We start from the raw sequence: 15,091 nt of genomic DNA on the forward strand, positions 1-15,091 counted from the left end.
AAAAAAAAAAAAAAAAAGAATAATTGAACACTGTCTGAATCCTTTTAGTTGATCAGAATTGCCACACAAATGCAGGTGTATTTTCTGACATCCAGAGGTTGGTAAATACATGCTCAATCAGGCTTCCACATGCAAGTATGTGGTAGTCCAATCAAATACGCCACTAGAATAACTAGTTCTACTTTTTAAGTGTTCAATGAGTCTAGTTTCCAGGGGGCAACTAGAATAAAGGTACCTAAGATTTTGTTTCTACTCTATTAGTGTTGTCTCTATCTAAACTATTAATGATAGAAACTAAACTATACTAGGTTTAAACAGAAGTGCATCTGCTTCTTAGTTTATTGAGATTAGTATTTTCACACTCTATGTCATGTATCACATGCAAATATCAAGATACATCAATGTAAGTCATCAGACATTTGAAGAACCACAAGCTCTCATTGTGATTAAACACTGCCAAGTCACTTTCCCAACTTATCAACTTAGAGTGCCACATTTTGTTGCTTTCCTGCATACTGGAAGAAAATTCGCTGACTCACAAATGCTGCTTAAGATCAAGTAATTAATATTCATATTTTCTTATTTAATTTTAAAAAATCTCAATCTCACATGACAGTAATGGTAGTAATAATAATCACAATTGTTAATATATCATAACATTTTAAAATGCTTTCTACATGCTAAAACTGTTCAAAGCACTTTGCACGTATAATATCATCTGACCTTCAATTGAACTCTGTGAGGAGTATACTATTATAATCCTCATTTATACAAGAGAAAACTGAAGCTCATAGAATTTATTTTTAACCTTGCGTAGAGACCCCATAGAAAACTGTGTATCTGAAATTCAAAGCCAACAGGTAGTTGGGTGCCAGGACCCACAATATCCTATGTTATACTGTCTCTATGAAGTAGTTTCCAAATTTGATTTTGGGCAAATACAGAACTGCTTTTGGGGAAGCTGTAGAGTGTGTGTGTGTGTGTGTGTGTGTGTGTGTGTGTGTGTGTGTGTTGGGAAGGCTGTGACTACTACCTCCTCCTTGAGGCATTCCCTTTCAAAAACAGTTTGAAAATCTCTAGTCTAGCTTATCTGAACTTGTCCAGGAAGTTTCTGTTGCTAATGCTGTTTTCACAACTTCAGAGTTTTCTGATCTTCACCAAAAATCATGAAGGTAAAACCTAAAAAAATGCTATTCGCAGATATCTGTACTCCTAGAGACACTATGAAGACACAGTACTTAACTAACTTGTTTTTGGGAATGACGAGAACTTCTCAGCTGTGCAAAGTCAGAAGATATCATTCTACTGTGTTCTTCATGCAGCTTGGTGACCACTGATATCCAACCCATAATGAGGTGGAGAATCCAATTTTAAAGGCAGATGCCAAGGTGGAAAACAAGTGGAATCCTGACCAGACTAAAGGTTCAGAAAATAGTATGGTTTTTGAAACCCTCAGGTGTTCCTGGGCCTACTATATAGTCACACCTAGATTTTTGAGCTGATCTATTAATTTCATCTTTGAACCCTCAAGTCAGCTGGATGGGCTTCATAACCATATTACAGTTTCAACATATAGACCAAATTGATGAAATCTAAAATATTGCTGCAGAGAACACTGTCATATTAGATTATGCTGGTGTCAAGAACTGAGGACATCCAAACAGGGTTCTGAGTAGAAATCTCCATTTTCTAAGCAGTGAGGGTCCAGTGTTCCTGGGAAGTTTATCTAAACTGGGCAAGCACATTAGCATCTCTTTGAGCACAATTGTATTGAAATGTAAGAAACTAGAAGATGAACATTGGAAATCATAAAGTCCAAGTTTTAGATTTAGATCGGTGACCTCATTCAAATAGATTAACTTCTGGCTTCAGTTTCTTTATTTGAAAATTAACAATAGGTGTCAAAGATATCTGAAATAAGTATGAGCTATAATATTAAGCAACAGAACAGCCTGACAGTTTTGTTTTAGTAATAATCTCATATAAAAAGTTACTTTCTTCTTTGCAGCAAATAGAATTCCTTATAGCAAATTAGGCACTTAGGGAAACAGTTAATTCCTCCAGACCATTAGGCTCATTCGTAGCTTTGCCTGGAGTAAAGAAAGGGTATGAGAGAAACAATGAAAGATTATTCATCAAATTTATTACCCTTGACTATGCCCTGAGGACTAGACATTAATTAGATTACTAATAAGTTTTATTAGAGACTTATATGCTGATAATGTCCTACTTTATTATTTGCAAAATGGAAGCTTTCTGAGGATAGGTTTTACTCTGGCTTACCCAAAGGAATGCAACAGCATCAATTAAAGTTAGTTATTACACTGCATTATAGTAAATGGTGAAAGAGAATTAAGAAAAAGCCTTTTAGAAATAGTTAACCTAAATACGAGTTTTGCATTTTATTTTTAAAGGTTTTTGGAATTGAGTAGTGAAATAACATCAAATCATTTAAATAAGGAAATACATGCTCCTTTCTTAATTTGCAGTTGTGCTGAATGTTTCTATGACTCATTGTTATTCACTTTAGTGACATTCACAGGAAGGAAATCTCCCTAACTAGATCCCACAGAAGCATTTTTCTCTTGAGCACTGTCATTTGACCTCCCTGGAAACCAAGAGGATATTTGCCAAGTATATGCACTTGGCATTTTAAGAATTTATTTAGTAGAAAAACTTGGTAGGTTTCAGAAATGCAATATCTTAAGTCAAATTCTGACTGTGACATTGACACTCTTGATACCTACAAATGACCGTAATATCATTTCAAATCCAAGAATAACAAAGACAAGTCATGGAATAAAGCACGCTGCAACTCACATTTCACACATGAACACAATTGCATTCTCACAAAAGAGGCTCTTTTCCCTTTTATATTTCCATGTTGTCTGGGTTACAATTCACTGTCCTTAAAATATAAGTTCAGACAGACACCCCTGTGTGTTTTGAAATGCATAGGGGCATGATAAACTGCACATTTCTAGTCATCATACTCAGAGATGCTGATTCAGCTGTTCTTTGATAAGATTGAGGGGTCTAAATTTTTCTTATGCACCCTGCGTGATTCTGATTCAAGGAGGTCCAAGGACCACCTCTTGAGAAAAACAGTTTTATTTGATAAATCCAGAAGGAGCTAGAGCAGGTGTGATCCTGTTTAAATACGAAAAGTTAAAAATCCAGGTTCTGGTTAACATCTCTCAGAAACCATTAGGCTAGTCCCAATGGATAAAGCTTGAAACTCTCATGTGAGCAAAAGGCACTGCATGCTAACTTTTTTCAATTATAAATAAAAATCAGCTGGGTGTTGAATAATTTATGACTTCTTGCAAAGCTGAATTTGAAAACATCAAGCCTCTGCCATTCCAGCCCACACGTGGACAGCTGCCATGCACGCATATTCGTTACTTTTTTGGAGATTATCTCCACATGCTGTATTATGTGGCTTTCCACATTAGCAAGTAACGTGAGACACAATCAATATCACAGAGGCCACAACACAATTAAAGACAAAGATGAGGCATCCATAGCTTGCTGGTACAGAAACCTGAAGGGAATAAGATATTGTCTGTCCTGTACTTATGGAAGCCTATTTTGGCCAGAAATAAAGATAAATCTGATAGTTATTGACTTACTAGAGGTCCTTCAGAAATACTCAACTTTCCAATTAAGATTGTAATCGATAATGAAACTTAAGAAATCAAATTCATAAAAATGGTTATATTTTACAAGTCAGCTGGATGAGAATGTTGAAAGTATAAGATTCCCTTGAGAGGAATTTAATTACCTTACAAGGAGACAGTGTATGAGCATTTCTTACACTGGGACTCTACATATCAGGTTTTGAATTTTCAATGTATTTCCATTGAGCAAAATAAAAAATATTCATTTGGTAAGAATTTTTATCCCAAATTTCATATGCCTCCTTTCCCCAAATGATCCAACTGAACAGATGCTAAATTTATGCAGTATTAGACCAAAACCGAAACCAAAAAAAAAAAATCTTCAAAGTGATATCTGATAGCCCAAATCTGAGTAATATTTTTGCTAATGATAAGTCTTTTTCATTGATGAATTTTTTTCACCCATTAATTTCTTATTCCCTTCAGGTTTTACTAATGTGGATTGTAACATTTCATACTGCATTCCTTAAAAGAAACCCTACACGCACCTCCTGTGTGTTCTGGTTCCCAGGTGCCTTCACCAGGTGGGGGCTGCTGTAATGAGAAAACTCTGCTCTCTGGTGGCCTCAAGGTAGACACTAGTCTGTGGAATTTGTGAATTCTGTCTCTGACAAGAATAGCATCACCCCTCTCATGTTCTGCACCCTCTCTGGCATCAGACCGACCAAGATCCTTTTTTTGGACTACATTTGCAATCTCAGCTACCAGGTCTGACTCTGATTCTGCCTTTTCTGTAGGATTATATTTGTGCACATGAACAACATCTTCCCTTTCTCCTAGCAGCTTGGAAAGTAGTGAATAGAAATCACCTGTGGAAAAAAGAGAAGAGATAAGGGCGTGGAGCGTAGATAAGATTGCAAAATTTACAAAGTTTGGTGCTTTAAAAAATATCTACTTGTTTCTCATAATAAATACGAGAGAAGTTTGCACTCAGACTTTCAAACACACGGAGAAAAAAAGAGAAAAACTCCTAGACCACTGAAATACTTTATTTCATATATCATCTATGTCTTTCTGTTATAACATCTATTGACATGTTAGTAGAAAAAATAATGCTTATGTAATTGCATGGCACATTTCAATAAATGGTTTTCACACTATAGTTTAATTGATATGGAAATTAAGAGCTCATCAGATTTCTAAAATAAAATATCATCAGTCACTACATTAGATAACAGTTATCTGCACAAGAAACTCTTTGCAGTTGTCTTTAAAAACCTATTAAAGTATAAGCCCCAAGAAATGAAATATACATTTCATGAGCAGGAAATATACATTTCCTGTAAAACATAAATAAATATGTATCCATTTGACAATTGGGAAACCTAAATTTTCTTATTATTTTGTTAGAAGGGCTATTGTAAGTAGCTGCAGTTGTTCTTCTTAAACAAAAAAAATGAGCAAATGAGAAAAATAACTTTTTGAGCAAAGAATACTTTTAATTCAGTTTCAAACAAAGGAAAAGATTTTAATAAAGTGATATTAGGGTGATTCATCACTAAAATGTATTTATGCCTTCCTGTAAGGAGTAAATTTGGGTATGAGACTCCAATTCCATGAAAGCAAATTATTTATAAAATATTATCACATATACAAAACATAACCACAGAAAGTTCGTCAAGTATTTTAACCCTCATCATTTCCATGATGGCTTCAAATCCATTTGTATCCTCCATATTCTCAATGGAAACACAAACCTGCTCTCCTACACCAAACCCAAAAGCCACCACCAGTTCTTCCTTTTCCTCATCCTATACTAAGTGCTGCAAATGAAGAAATTACTTACGACTATGGAGTCCTGTTGCTTACATTTTAATTACATTTACAGCACCATTGGAAAACATTTATAAACCCGCTTTTCATGACCATTAGGAAATGAAGGTGATAACTGGTTTAGCCATGATATATTTCACCGAAGAATATTACTAAGAAACTGGTGCAAGGGGAGATGAAGTCTTTCCAAAATGATGCTAAGAGATTCTGTCATGTTTACAAATAGTCCTGGTTTAATGTTTCAAAGTAGATTTTCAATTCTTGCCAGTGAAATCGGCTTATCCCAGGTGAAATCTTCAATCAGAAAATAATTACCAAGTAATAGGGCCAATCTCAGTAAAATGAACAAAGCAAATTGTGAGTCAAGCGAATCTGTTAGGGCATAGTGGCATTCTGCCTTACAGAAGAAAAATTAATACAGTACATTATTGCTAAATTCTGATGAACCATATATTAAATATAAATAGTTTCATATGCTTGTACAGTGAAATGTCTTATTTAGGAAATAAAATACAAGAGTATTTCAGGGAGAGATAAGCCGTAATTTAAAAACTTGAGGCTGGGAGTGGAGGCTTACTTCTGTAATCCCAGCACTTCGGGAGGCCCACGCAGGAGGATTGCTTGAGCCCAAGAGTTCAAGCCAGTCTGGGCAACAGAGTGAGACCCCTTCTCTTCAAGAAATAAAAAAAAAAATTAGCTGAGTGTGGTGGCATTCAATTATAGTCCTCAACACTTGGGAGGCTAAAGTGGGAGGACTGCTGGAGCTCAGGATTTCAAGGCTGCAATGAGCTATGATCATGTCACTGTACTGCGCGTGAGTGACGGAGACAGACCCAACTCAAAAAAAATTAAATTAAATTAAAACTTGAATCCATATGTTTATGCTATTATTATTATTATTATTATTGAGACAGGGTCTCTTTCTTTTGCTCAGGCTAAAGGGCAGTGGCATGATCTTGGCTCACTGCAATCTCTGTATAGGCTAGTCTTGATGGAGGAAGACAGGTTCAGAATGAGGCATAGTTATTCAGGTTTGTAAGTAGAAATCTAAAAGCTGTGATAAAATACTAAAGGTAGAACACTCCAGTTCATGTGAATTTATCATTTAAGATTGTCGTTGGGTTAGGAAAGCAAAATTGTTAAAATAATGTAATAGGCTTGGCTGCATGCAGCTGCACAGACCTTGCCAGGATAAAGTTTCAGAGCAGAATCTCTACAAACATCTCGTTACACGTGAGAGAGACCACTAGATGGCTATCTCTTACATTCCTATGCACAAACCAGAAAGTTTTTCCTCTTCTGGTGTACTCAATATAATATGGAATCCTGAAATGTTAATCAATTTTCTTAGTCACATTAAGATGTTTATTTAGAAAATATGTCTAATGAATATAACAGATGGAGCAGAACATAAATAAAGCAAGTTGGGTGGTCCTGACCCCTGTATCGTCTCTCAACATTTCCTCTTTCTTTTTGGTTTATGTTCCACCCATACTGACTTTTCACTTTCTTGAATACCAACTCTTTTGGGTGCATCTATAGCACTCTGGCCTTTCCCTACGTGGCACTGCTCAATTCAAATACACATCAAACCCTATTTTGTAGCTACTCTGTGGCTTTAAGTAAATTCTACTTAACGTAACAAAGATAGTGACAACAACCTTTAGAAATTATTTTGTAGATTTAAAGACAGTTAAAATTCCCAGTCCAGTGCATATCATAAAGTAAGTGTCATTAAATTTTAGCTATTATAATTACTAACTAAAAAAACAAACTCCAATTGCAACATGCATCTGCTTCAACCTGTGGTTTATCTAATATTTTAAAAATCAGCTCCTTTTTCCTAGTCAAGCAATGGGATTTTCATCATAGAAAACAAAAAGTACTTTTAGGGCCATGTGTGGTGGCTCTTGCCTGTAATTCCAGCACTTTGAGGCTGAGGTGGGTGGATTACTTGAGGTTAGGAATTTTAGATCAGCCTAGGCTACATGGTGAAACCCCATCTCTACTAAAAATAGAAAAATTATCTGGGTACGGTAGTCGGTACCTGTAATCCCAGCTATTTAGGAAGCTGGGGCACGAGAATTGTTTGAACCTGGGAGGTGAAGGTTGCAGTGAGCCGAGATCATGCCACTCTACCCTGGGAGACAGAGGGAGACTCCATCTCAAAAAAAAAAAAAAGCCCTTTTAGTATTCTAGCCCTCTATTTTCTTAATAAGTCACTGTGGCTACCACAGCTAATCGATTCCTGGCTTTGCCAAAGGAGGCTGCATCTGTACTTTCTCCATTTCTTTTAGCATATTTTTGGAAAAAGAACTCTCCCTACTCCACTGTTCTGAATGCCAGTTCTCCAGCACCCTCTAAAGCCTCTCCTGTCTTTTCTCTTTTCTTTTCTATTAATAAATACAACTTCTTTACCTCATATCTGACTCATAGGCTATACATACGCTCACTTGGGGCTTGAGTTGCGGAGGTGGGGAGAGACCCTTCTCTGACATAACATATCCTTCAGCCTTTTCCATCTTCTCTCTTCCTTTACAGGCTCCAACGCTATCCAAAAGGACTTTCTGTGATAGTGGATATAATATATGTCTGCGCTGTCCAACCTAATAGCTGCTTGACAGACACATGGGGCTGACTGAGTACTTGTAAGTGGCTAGTGGATCTGAGAAATTTAATTTTTAATTTCTTACTTTGAACTAATTTATATTCAAAATATAAATATTTTTGCCTAGTATCTACCATATTGGATGGTGCAGGGCTACTTGCTGATTCATTCTACCTTACATCCTTTTCCCTCCCTAAATTGGATGCATTTCTTTCTACTTCCTATTTCACCGCTGTATGGCTTCTCCAAGAGGTAAGGGATCTTAATTGCCAATGCTAATAGACTCTTTATTTTGATCTATTGGGAGCCTGTAGCCCTGCTGAAAGTTCCCTTCAGAACCTCTCTCCTTATTATGTTGTTCTTTACAGGTCTTCTCCACTTACTATCTGTACTTCCTCTTTTTTTCTGTCCATCATGTAAAAAAGGCTGGTGCTTCACAAAGCCTGTCCCTGACACATTTGTTCCCCTGATAAAGCCTCTTCCTATTAAGTGATCTCAGTCACTTACAAAGCTTAAGCTACCACCTCCAGGCACACAACTATCAATCCTAGAGCTCTCCTAACACCAAACTGGTAATATAAAACTGCCTTCTGGAAAATCCCACTTGGATGGCTGTCTCATAGGCATTTTCAACTGAAAACATCTAAAATGCAGCTCTTTATCTTCTCATCATATTTTAACCCTTTAATAGTATCTCTCTTAATGATGACACTATTTTGAGTCAATCAACTAAGAAAACTGTATTCTTCCCTCCCTTACCAGTGAATCGCAAGGTCCAACCTATGCTGATTTGTCAACATCAACTTTTCTTCCCTTAGCACCAGTATTCATTTGGGAATCTTATCCTTTGACTGTCATAGTGAAAGACTCTTCTTCCTCAGAAGAGACATCCTCCATCCCTGCTCTGGACAACAAAATCTATTCAGAATGATATCATAAAAGTCACTCTACCTCTATGGAACTGATGTGTGATAGATGGCACCCCACCTGCCTTGGAGACTCCTAGGTTATATCCCCATAGCTACCTTTTCCGTAGCTCTTTCCAGCTATATATTTTGGGGTGGTATTTTCCTTTTGCTTTCCACTGAACTAACTTGATTTGTGGCTTTTTAAAAAATTGTTACACTTGAAGTTCTGGGGTACGTGTGCAGAATGTGCACATTTGTTACATAGGTATACACATGTCATGGTGGTTTGCTGCACCTATCAACCCATCATCTACATTAGGTATTTCTCCTAATGCTATTCCTCTCCTAGTCCCCCATCCCTCGACAGGCCCCAGTGTGTGATGTTCCTCTCCCTGTGTTCATGTGCTCTCATTGTTCAACTCCCACTTATGAGTAGAACATGTGGTGTTTGGTTTTCTGTTCCAGAGTTAGTCTGCTGAGATGGATGGTTTCCAGCTTCATTCATATCCCTGCAAAGGACACAAACTCATCTTTTTTACGGCTGCATAGTATTCCATGGTGTATATGTGCCACATTTTCTTTATTTAGTCTATCATTGATGGGCAATTAGGTTAGTTCCAAGTCTTTGCTATTGTGAATAGTGCTGCAATAAACATATGTGTGTATGTGTCTTTATAGCAGAATGATTTATAATCCTTTGGGTATATTCTGGGTGGTATTTTCTAATTCTATTCTGAGACCCACTGCTAATGTGATCATACAACGTTTTTCAAACTAGAATACTTTTTAAAAGAAAAGGGGTGTTACTAATATTTATACTAGGAAAAAGTTGGGACAGTCCTAGAAAAATGGAGATGTTATCTGCTTTCCAATTGTTGATAGAGTTAACATGTTAAGAACTATATAAAGTATAGGTAATAATAATAATAATGATAGCTAAACTTTCTTGAGAGCTTAGCATGATCCACTCACTTTGCTGAATGCTTTATAAAATTTCATACATTTAATCTCTATTAAATAGTTATTATTGTCCTCATTTTATATGAGGAAACTAAAGGTACAGTACTAACCTACACAGCTGGTAGAAAATCAAACTGGGATTTGAAGGAGACAGTCTGACTGACAGATGCCCTCTAAACTGCTCACTAGATTGGATCCAGGGTCCCCAGTCTTTTCTGTACTGGTCATTAAACTTTTTCCTATACATTCACCTCAAACTTGCCCATATTATTATACTTAATTGCTTTTCTTTTTAAATTAACTATCTTCTGAGCTGAACTGCTAGGTTTACTCTTCAACTGGGTTTCTCTTTGTCATATCCTGGCCTGTTTTTTCCACACAAGAAACATGCAAACTGGTCAATATATACATACCATAGCAATTTGCACAAAACTAGCTTAAAAAATGACTAGTTTTTAGCCAGGCATGGTGGCTCATGCCTGTAATCCCAGCACCTTAGGAGGCCGAGGCAGGTGGATCACTTGAGGTCAGGAGTTCGAGATCAGCCTGGCCAACATGGTGAAACCCCATCTCTATTAAAAATACAAAAATTAACCAGGCATGGTGGTGGCCACCTGTAATCCCAGCTACTCTGGAGGCTGAGACAGGAGAACTTCTTGAACCTGGGAGGTGGAGATTGCAGTGAGCCAAGATAATAAAAAAGACTAGTTTTGTTTGATTTGAAAAATGTACCTTAAATATATGACCAAATTCTTTAAGATGTTCTAAATACAGTTTTTGTACATTTAAATTATCTCTGGGAAGGAAGGAATTACAAGATATAAATGTAGTTTTATATTTAAAAAAAAACCCTCTCATTTCTTATTCATTGTCATAATTCCAAAGATTCATACTGTCCCTATTCTAGCAGATATTCAATAAACAATTCTGGGATGAATAATAATTTGTTTAAAATGTCACTCCTCGCGTCTGCATTAGTAGAGATAAAAACATTTCCTTGATGATTTTAGGCTGCAGTGAGTTTCCATTTTTAAATTTTCTTCCCACAACCTTTGATTCTTGTCTTATAAAATACCAAAATGCTCTAGATCTTTTAAGTAACTCAATTAAGTGAGTGTGGTATACAAAACCACACTACAGTAGCAGCTAATGTGTTGAGAAAAGGAATGCAGCATAGTACCTGAGAATCCAATAACACAACCAGTTAAACTTAAAGTGTGCTTGGATTCACTACTTGGTTGCTCAGTGGACATTTTTCTGTTTATCAGGGACCACTCACTATTCCCTGCTCCCAGCATGGAAATTTCTGGTTTACTTTCAGGAATATGATGAGAATAATGTAAAAAGATGAAATATATATTGAAAAATTGTCCTGTGATGGTTTTTTTTTATGCTTTAAGGCTACAGGATAGGAAAACATAAATATCTTATTTTTTAGGCAATGTAAAATCTTAATTGTGGCAGGTGCTATTATTTTAAAAAAATGATCAAGAGCCTCTCATAACATTCCAGAATATAATTTCCCATTTCCCACACAAATTACTAATTCTTCATTAGCTAAAAAAAAAACCCAGCTCTTGTTACTTCTGGTTGCTCTGTGATTTCTATAATATATGGAGAGTAAATAGGATGTTCAGCAGCAGTTTAACCACTGACGAAATATGCCAAGTAACCAAGTAAACATGATTAGAGCCAAGCAACATAACTGATTAATGAGAAGGATATGAGGAATGGAAAAATAAAAGCATCTCTTTTTAGAATTTAATATTGGGTTTTATGACTTAGTCTTAACTGACTTTCCCTTCTGGTTAAAGTCAATTTGTTTTATTGATTGTTAACTTATTACTATCCCACAACATTTATTCTCTAGCCTTAGAGAAAGAAAATACATGACCACTGAGACAAGCTCAAGGATCACAAATGAAGTGAACTTCATTATTTATTCCTCTTACAGGGCTCATTTGATTGAAAACCAATCAGAAATAAACTTTTCTTCCTTTTTAAGAAAATGAGACAAATATAAAAAAGAAGATGGAAAATGATGGTTTTTATGACTACCATGCATACAGATCTATATTGGAAAGCCTAACTGTGTGATGAATGATCATTCCCATCTACCTATTCTGTTATTAGGAAATCAATTCAAAACAGCATTCAGTCAGCTTCCCAGAGCCTTGGGGGGTATTTAGAATTGTGTGTGATAGATGAGTTCAATAAATAAAGACTCGTGAACTAATCATAAATCATAACAAACCAATAAATTTTTAGTAAATAAGAATACAAACAAAAACTGTATCTTCTTTAAAACAGCAAAGTGGCATAGACAGTGCTTGGAATTAGTTAAGAAGATGTTACTAAAAGTACTTGTGTTTTATTAGAGGATAAAGGAAAGTCCTATTTTGAACAAATTCAATGAAATATAAATTTTAGCTACCACACCCAGCCTTTGTTGAACTCTTCTCATAAACTGTTTACACCTGTAACTTTAGCAGAAGTTTACAGTAGGCTATTGCATTTTTAACTTGCAAACTTGTTCCCTTGATTCTGCTTATTTGATAAAACATGCCAACGATAATTCATTTCTGTTAGCAAAAAAGCCACTGTGAAATTATTGTTTCGCAGAAGATGTCCGAAGACCTTTAACTCTCTGGAGTTAAAACTGTGGAGTGTTTTCCCACAACGGATTGCATTTTTGTCATATTCTCTCTGCCTTGGGAATATAGTAACTCATGCTGACCTTTGAGTAGAAAGATTGATTATTTGAGGGCACAAAGACTACAATGAGATTTTGGAGCAAACCGAATAAAAGATGTTAAAGGCCGTTTCTGCAGCCAAAGAAATGTTGTTCAGAGCATAATATACAATAACAAGGACATACTGCTATTATAGATTTTGACTTTCAATTCTGCATGGAATTTAAGACACTGTGAATCTTCCCAATACAACAGATGTAAGTTTCTATACTACATCTACACTTTGAATATTAAATAAGTGAGACCCTCAAATTCAGAACTCTTAAACGTAATTGTGTAGATTTTTGCTTGCATCTAGGAAGCTTTTAGTTTCAAGCCCATATTCTTTGCTTAAACAATGGTTATAGAAAGTTCAGGATGTTTATACCTTTGGTATAGTGAACATATATAAGAAATCATAATGCATAAGAAATAAAGAAACTTTAAAAACGTGTTAGTTTTCTAAAAGTTCCAACATTAATATATGTAAGGAATATTTGTGTGTGTGTGTGTGTGTGTGTGTGTGCCTGCTTTGAAAGACGTCAATGGAACTTCTTCATTCTATACAGTCTCCTAGGATTCATTTCCTCCATCCAGAATCACTTCCTAATTGAATCTATTGTATAGTTTTTTTACACTTATTACATATATAGGTAATTCTACACTCACAATGTCTTTGAAGGACAGTGACATTTTAGTTTGTTTTGAATATCCATTCATGTTTTTCTGCCTGCAGGCAGACATAATCAACTCATTCACAGATAAGCTCCCTTATATGCAAATGGACTATTTTTGAATTGATATAGGCAAGAATATGCACGGATTATGCAGCCATTAAAAATCACCCTTGGCTGGGCACGGTGGCTCACTCCTGTAATCCCAGCAGTTTGGGAGGCCGAGGCGGGCAGATTGTCTGAGGTCAGGAGTTCAAGATCAGTCTGGCCAACATGGTGAAACCCGTCTCTACTAAAAATACAAAAAATTGGCCAGGAATGGTGGTGTGCCCCTGTAATTCCAGTTACTAGCGAGCTGGAGGCAGGGGAATTGCTTGAACCAGGGAGGTGGAGGTTGCAGTGAGCCGAGATAGTGCCATTGCACTCCAGTCTGGGCGACAGAGCGAGACACTGCCTCAAAAAAAATAAAAAGAAAACTCTTGCCAATAATTTTTACTATATTGGAGAAAATATTCAAGGTACACTTTTAAAAAAGCAGATACAAAACTGTATATACATTATAATTAAAATAATGTGCATTACATATGCATATATTTAAGATATAAATATATGCATAATATTACATCTTAATATTTATATCTTAAATATATGCATAATATATATTTCACATACATACACATTCTCATATTTCTGGGGACTACGAATGATTTTTATTTGTATATTTATACTTTGCATAATTTCCTTATTTTTTATAATGAATATTATTTAAAAAAAATCAGTCAAAATAAGCATTATTCTTAAAGAAATCCCTACAGACTCAATTAAAGCCTCATTAAAATGGTTCCTATTGTTGCATGATCCAGGAAAACATGATAGGTAAAACTGTCATATAATGATGCTTTTGTGGTGTCTCTGTAATTACATCTTTTGAGATAGAATCTGAGATACACTTGCTTTACACCAGATTTTGTTCTGCAGAGAGCAAATGATGTTGTGAAAGGTTAGTGTGCTTGTGAGTAAGCACAGACTGGATTTGCACAACCTAGATGTCTCTTTCAAGACATGTAGTTAATTTCCAGTTAATTTCTATCAAGATTAATATTCTGGCAAAACATCAACAGTTTGAGATATGAATTTCAATGTTTGAGATATGAATTCCAAAGAAAATATTTATGTTTATCCTGGAGAAACAGAGTACTAAAGAAACCTGTGTTTTAAAGATCACTGGCTTTCTTTAAAGATCACTAGCTTTCTTTGAATTTTTTTCCTCCATTTTAGAGATAACTCCCACTTCCTGTTTATTTATGGCATAGCTACATTTCTTTCTTTTAATCTATGGAATATGATTATATCTATCTCTCCCCTCCTTTTTTTTTCCTATCTTAGTAAAGGTCATTTCTTCTTTCTAAGTAACATTTATTACATATCTTGACTTTTATCTTTCTACCTGTTTTTCAATGCATTAAGATAGATATGTATATATAATATACATACATATATATAATACTATATATACTATAATTTAAAGAGCATATATTAAATTACTATATATAGTATATATATAGTACTATATCTATGGTACTATATAAATACTATATAGATAATATATACACATTATATATAATAAATATACATTAGTGTATAGATAGTACTATATATGGTACTATATACACACTATATATATAATATGTACACATTATATATAATATATGGTACTATATACACACTATATATATAATATGTACACATATATATA

General features: G+C 35.2%; 1 protein-coding gene across 11 annotated transcripts in view; it reads right to left on the reverse strand.

The window, feature by feature from the left end:
- The window catches only part of PAM (peptidylglycine alpha-amidating monooxygenase), a 290,725-nt gene that overhangs the window by 58,279 nt on the left and 217,355 nt on the right, over nucleotides 1-15,091 (reverse strand). For 7 of the 11 annotated variants that reach the window (XM_032275490.1, XM_032275483.1, XM_032275474.1 and 4 more), the window contains exon 15: nucleotides 4,169-4,489. The exons of the other annotated variants lie outside the window; for them this stretch is intronic. In XM_032275490.1, coding sequence (XP_032131381.1) covers nucleotides 4,169-4,489 — 321 coding nt within the window. The remainder of the gene's footprint in view (nucleotides 1-4,168; nucleotides 4,490-15,091) is intronic. 11 annotated transcript variants of the gene reach the window in all.

The sequence above is a fragment of the Sapajus apella genome, unplaced genomic scaffold (assembly GCF_009761245.1).
Source record: "Sapajus apella isolate SASKATOON/1434 unplaced genomic scaffold, GSC_monkey_1.0 scaffold1, whole genome shotgun sequence".
Classification (NCBI taxonomy): Eukaryota; Metazoa; Chordata; class Mammalia; order Primates; family Cebidae; genus Sapajus; species Sapajus apella.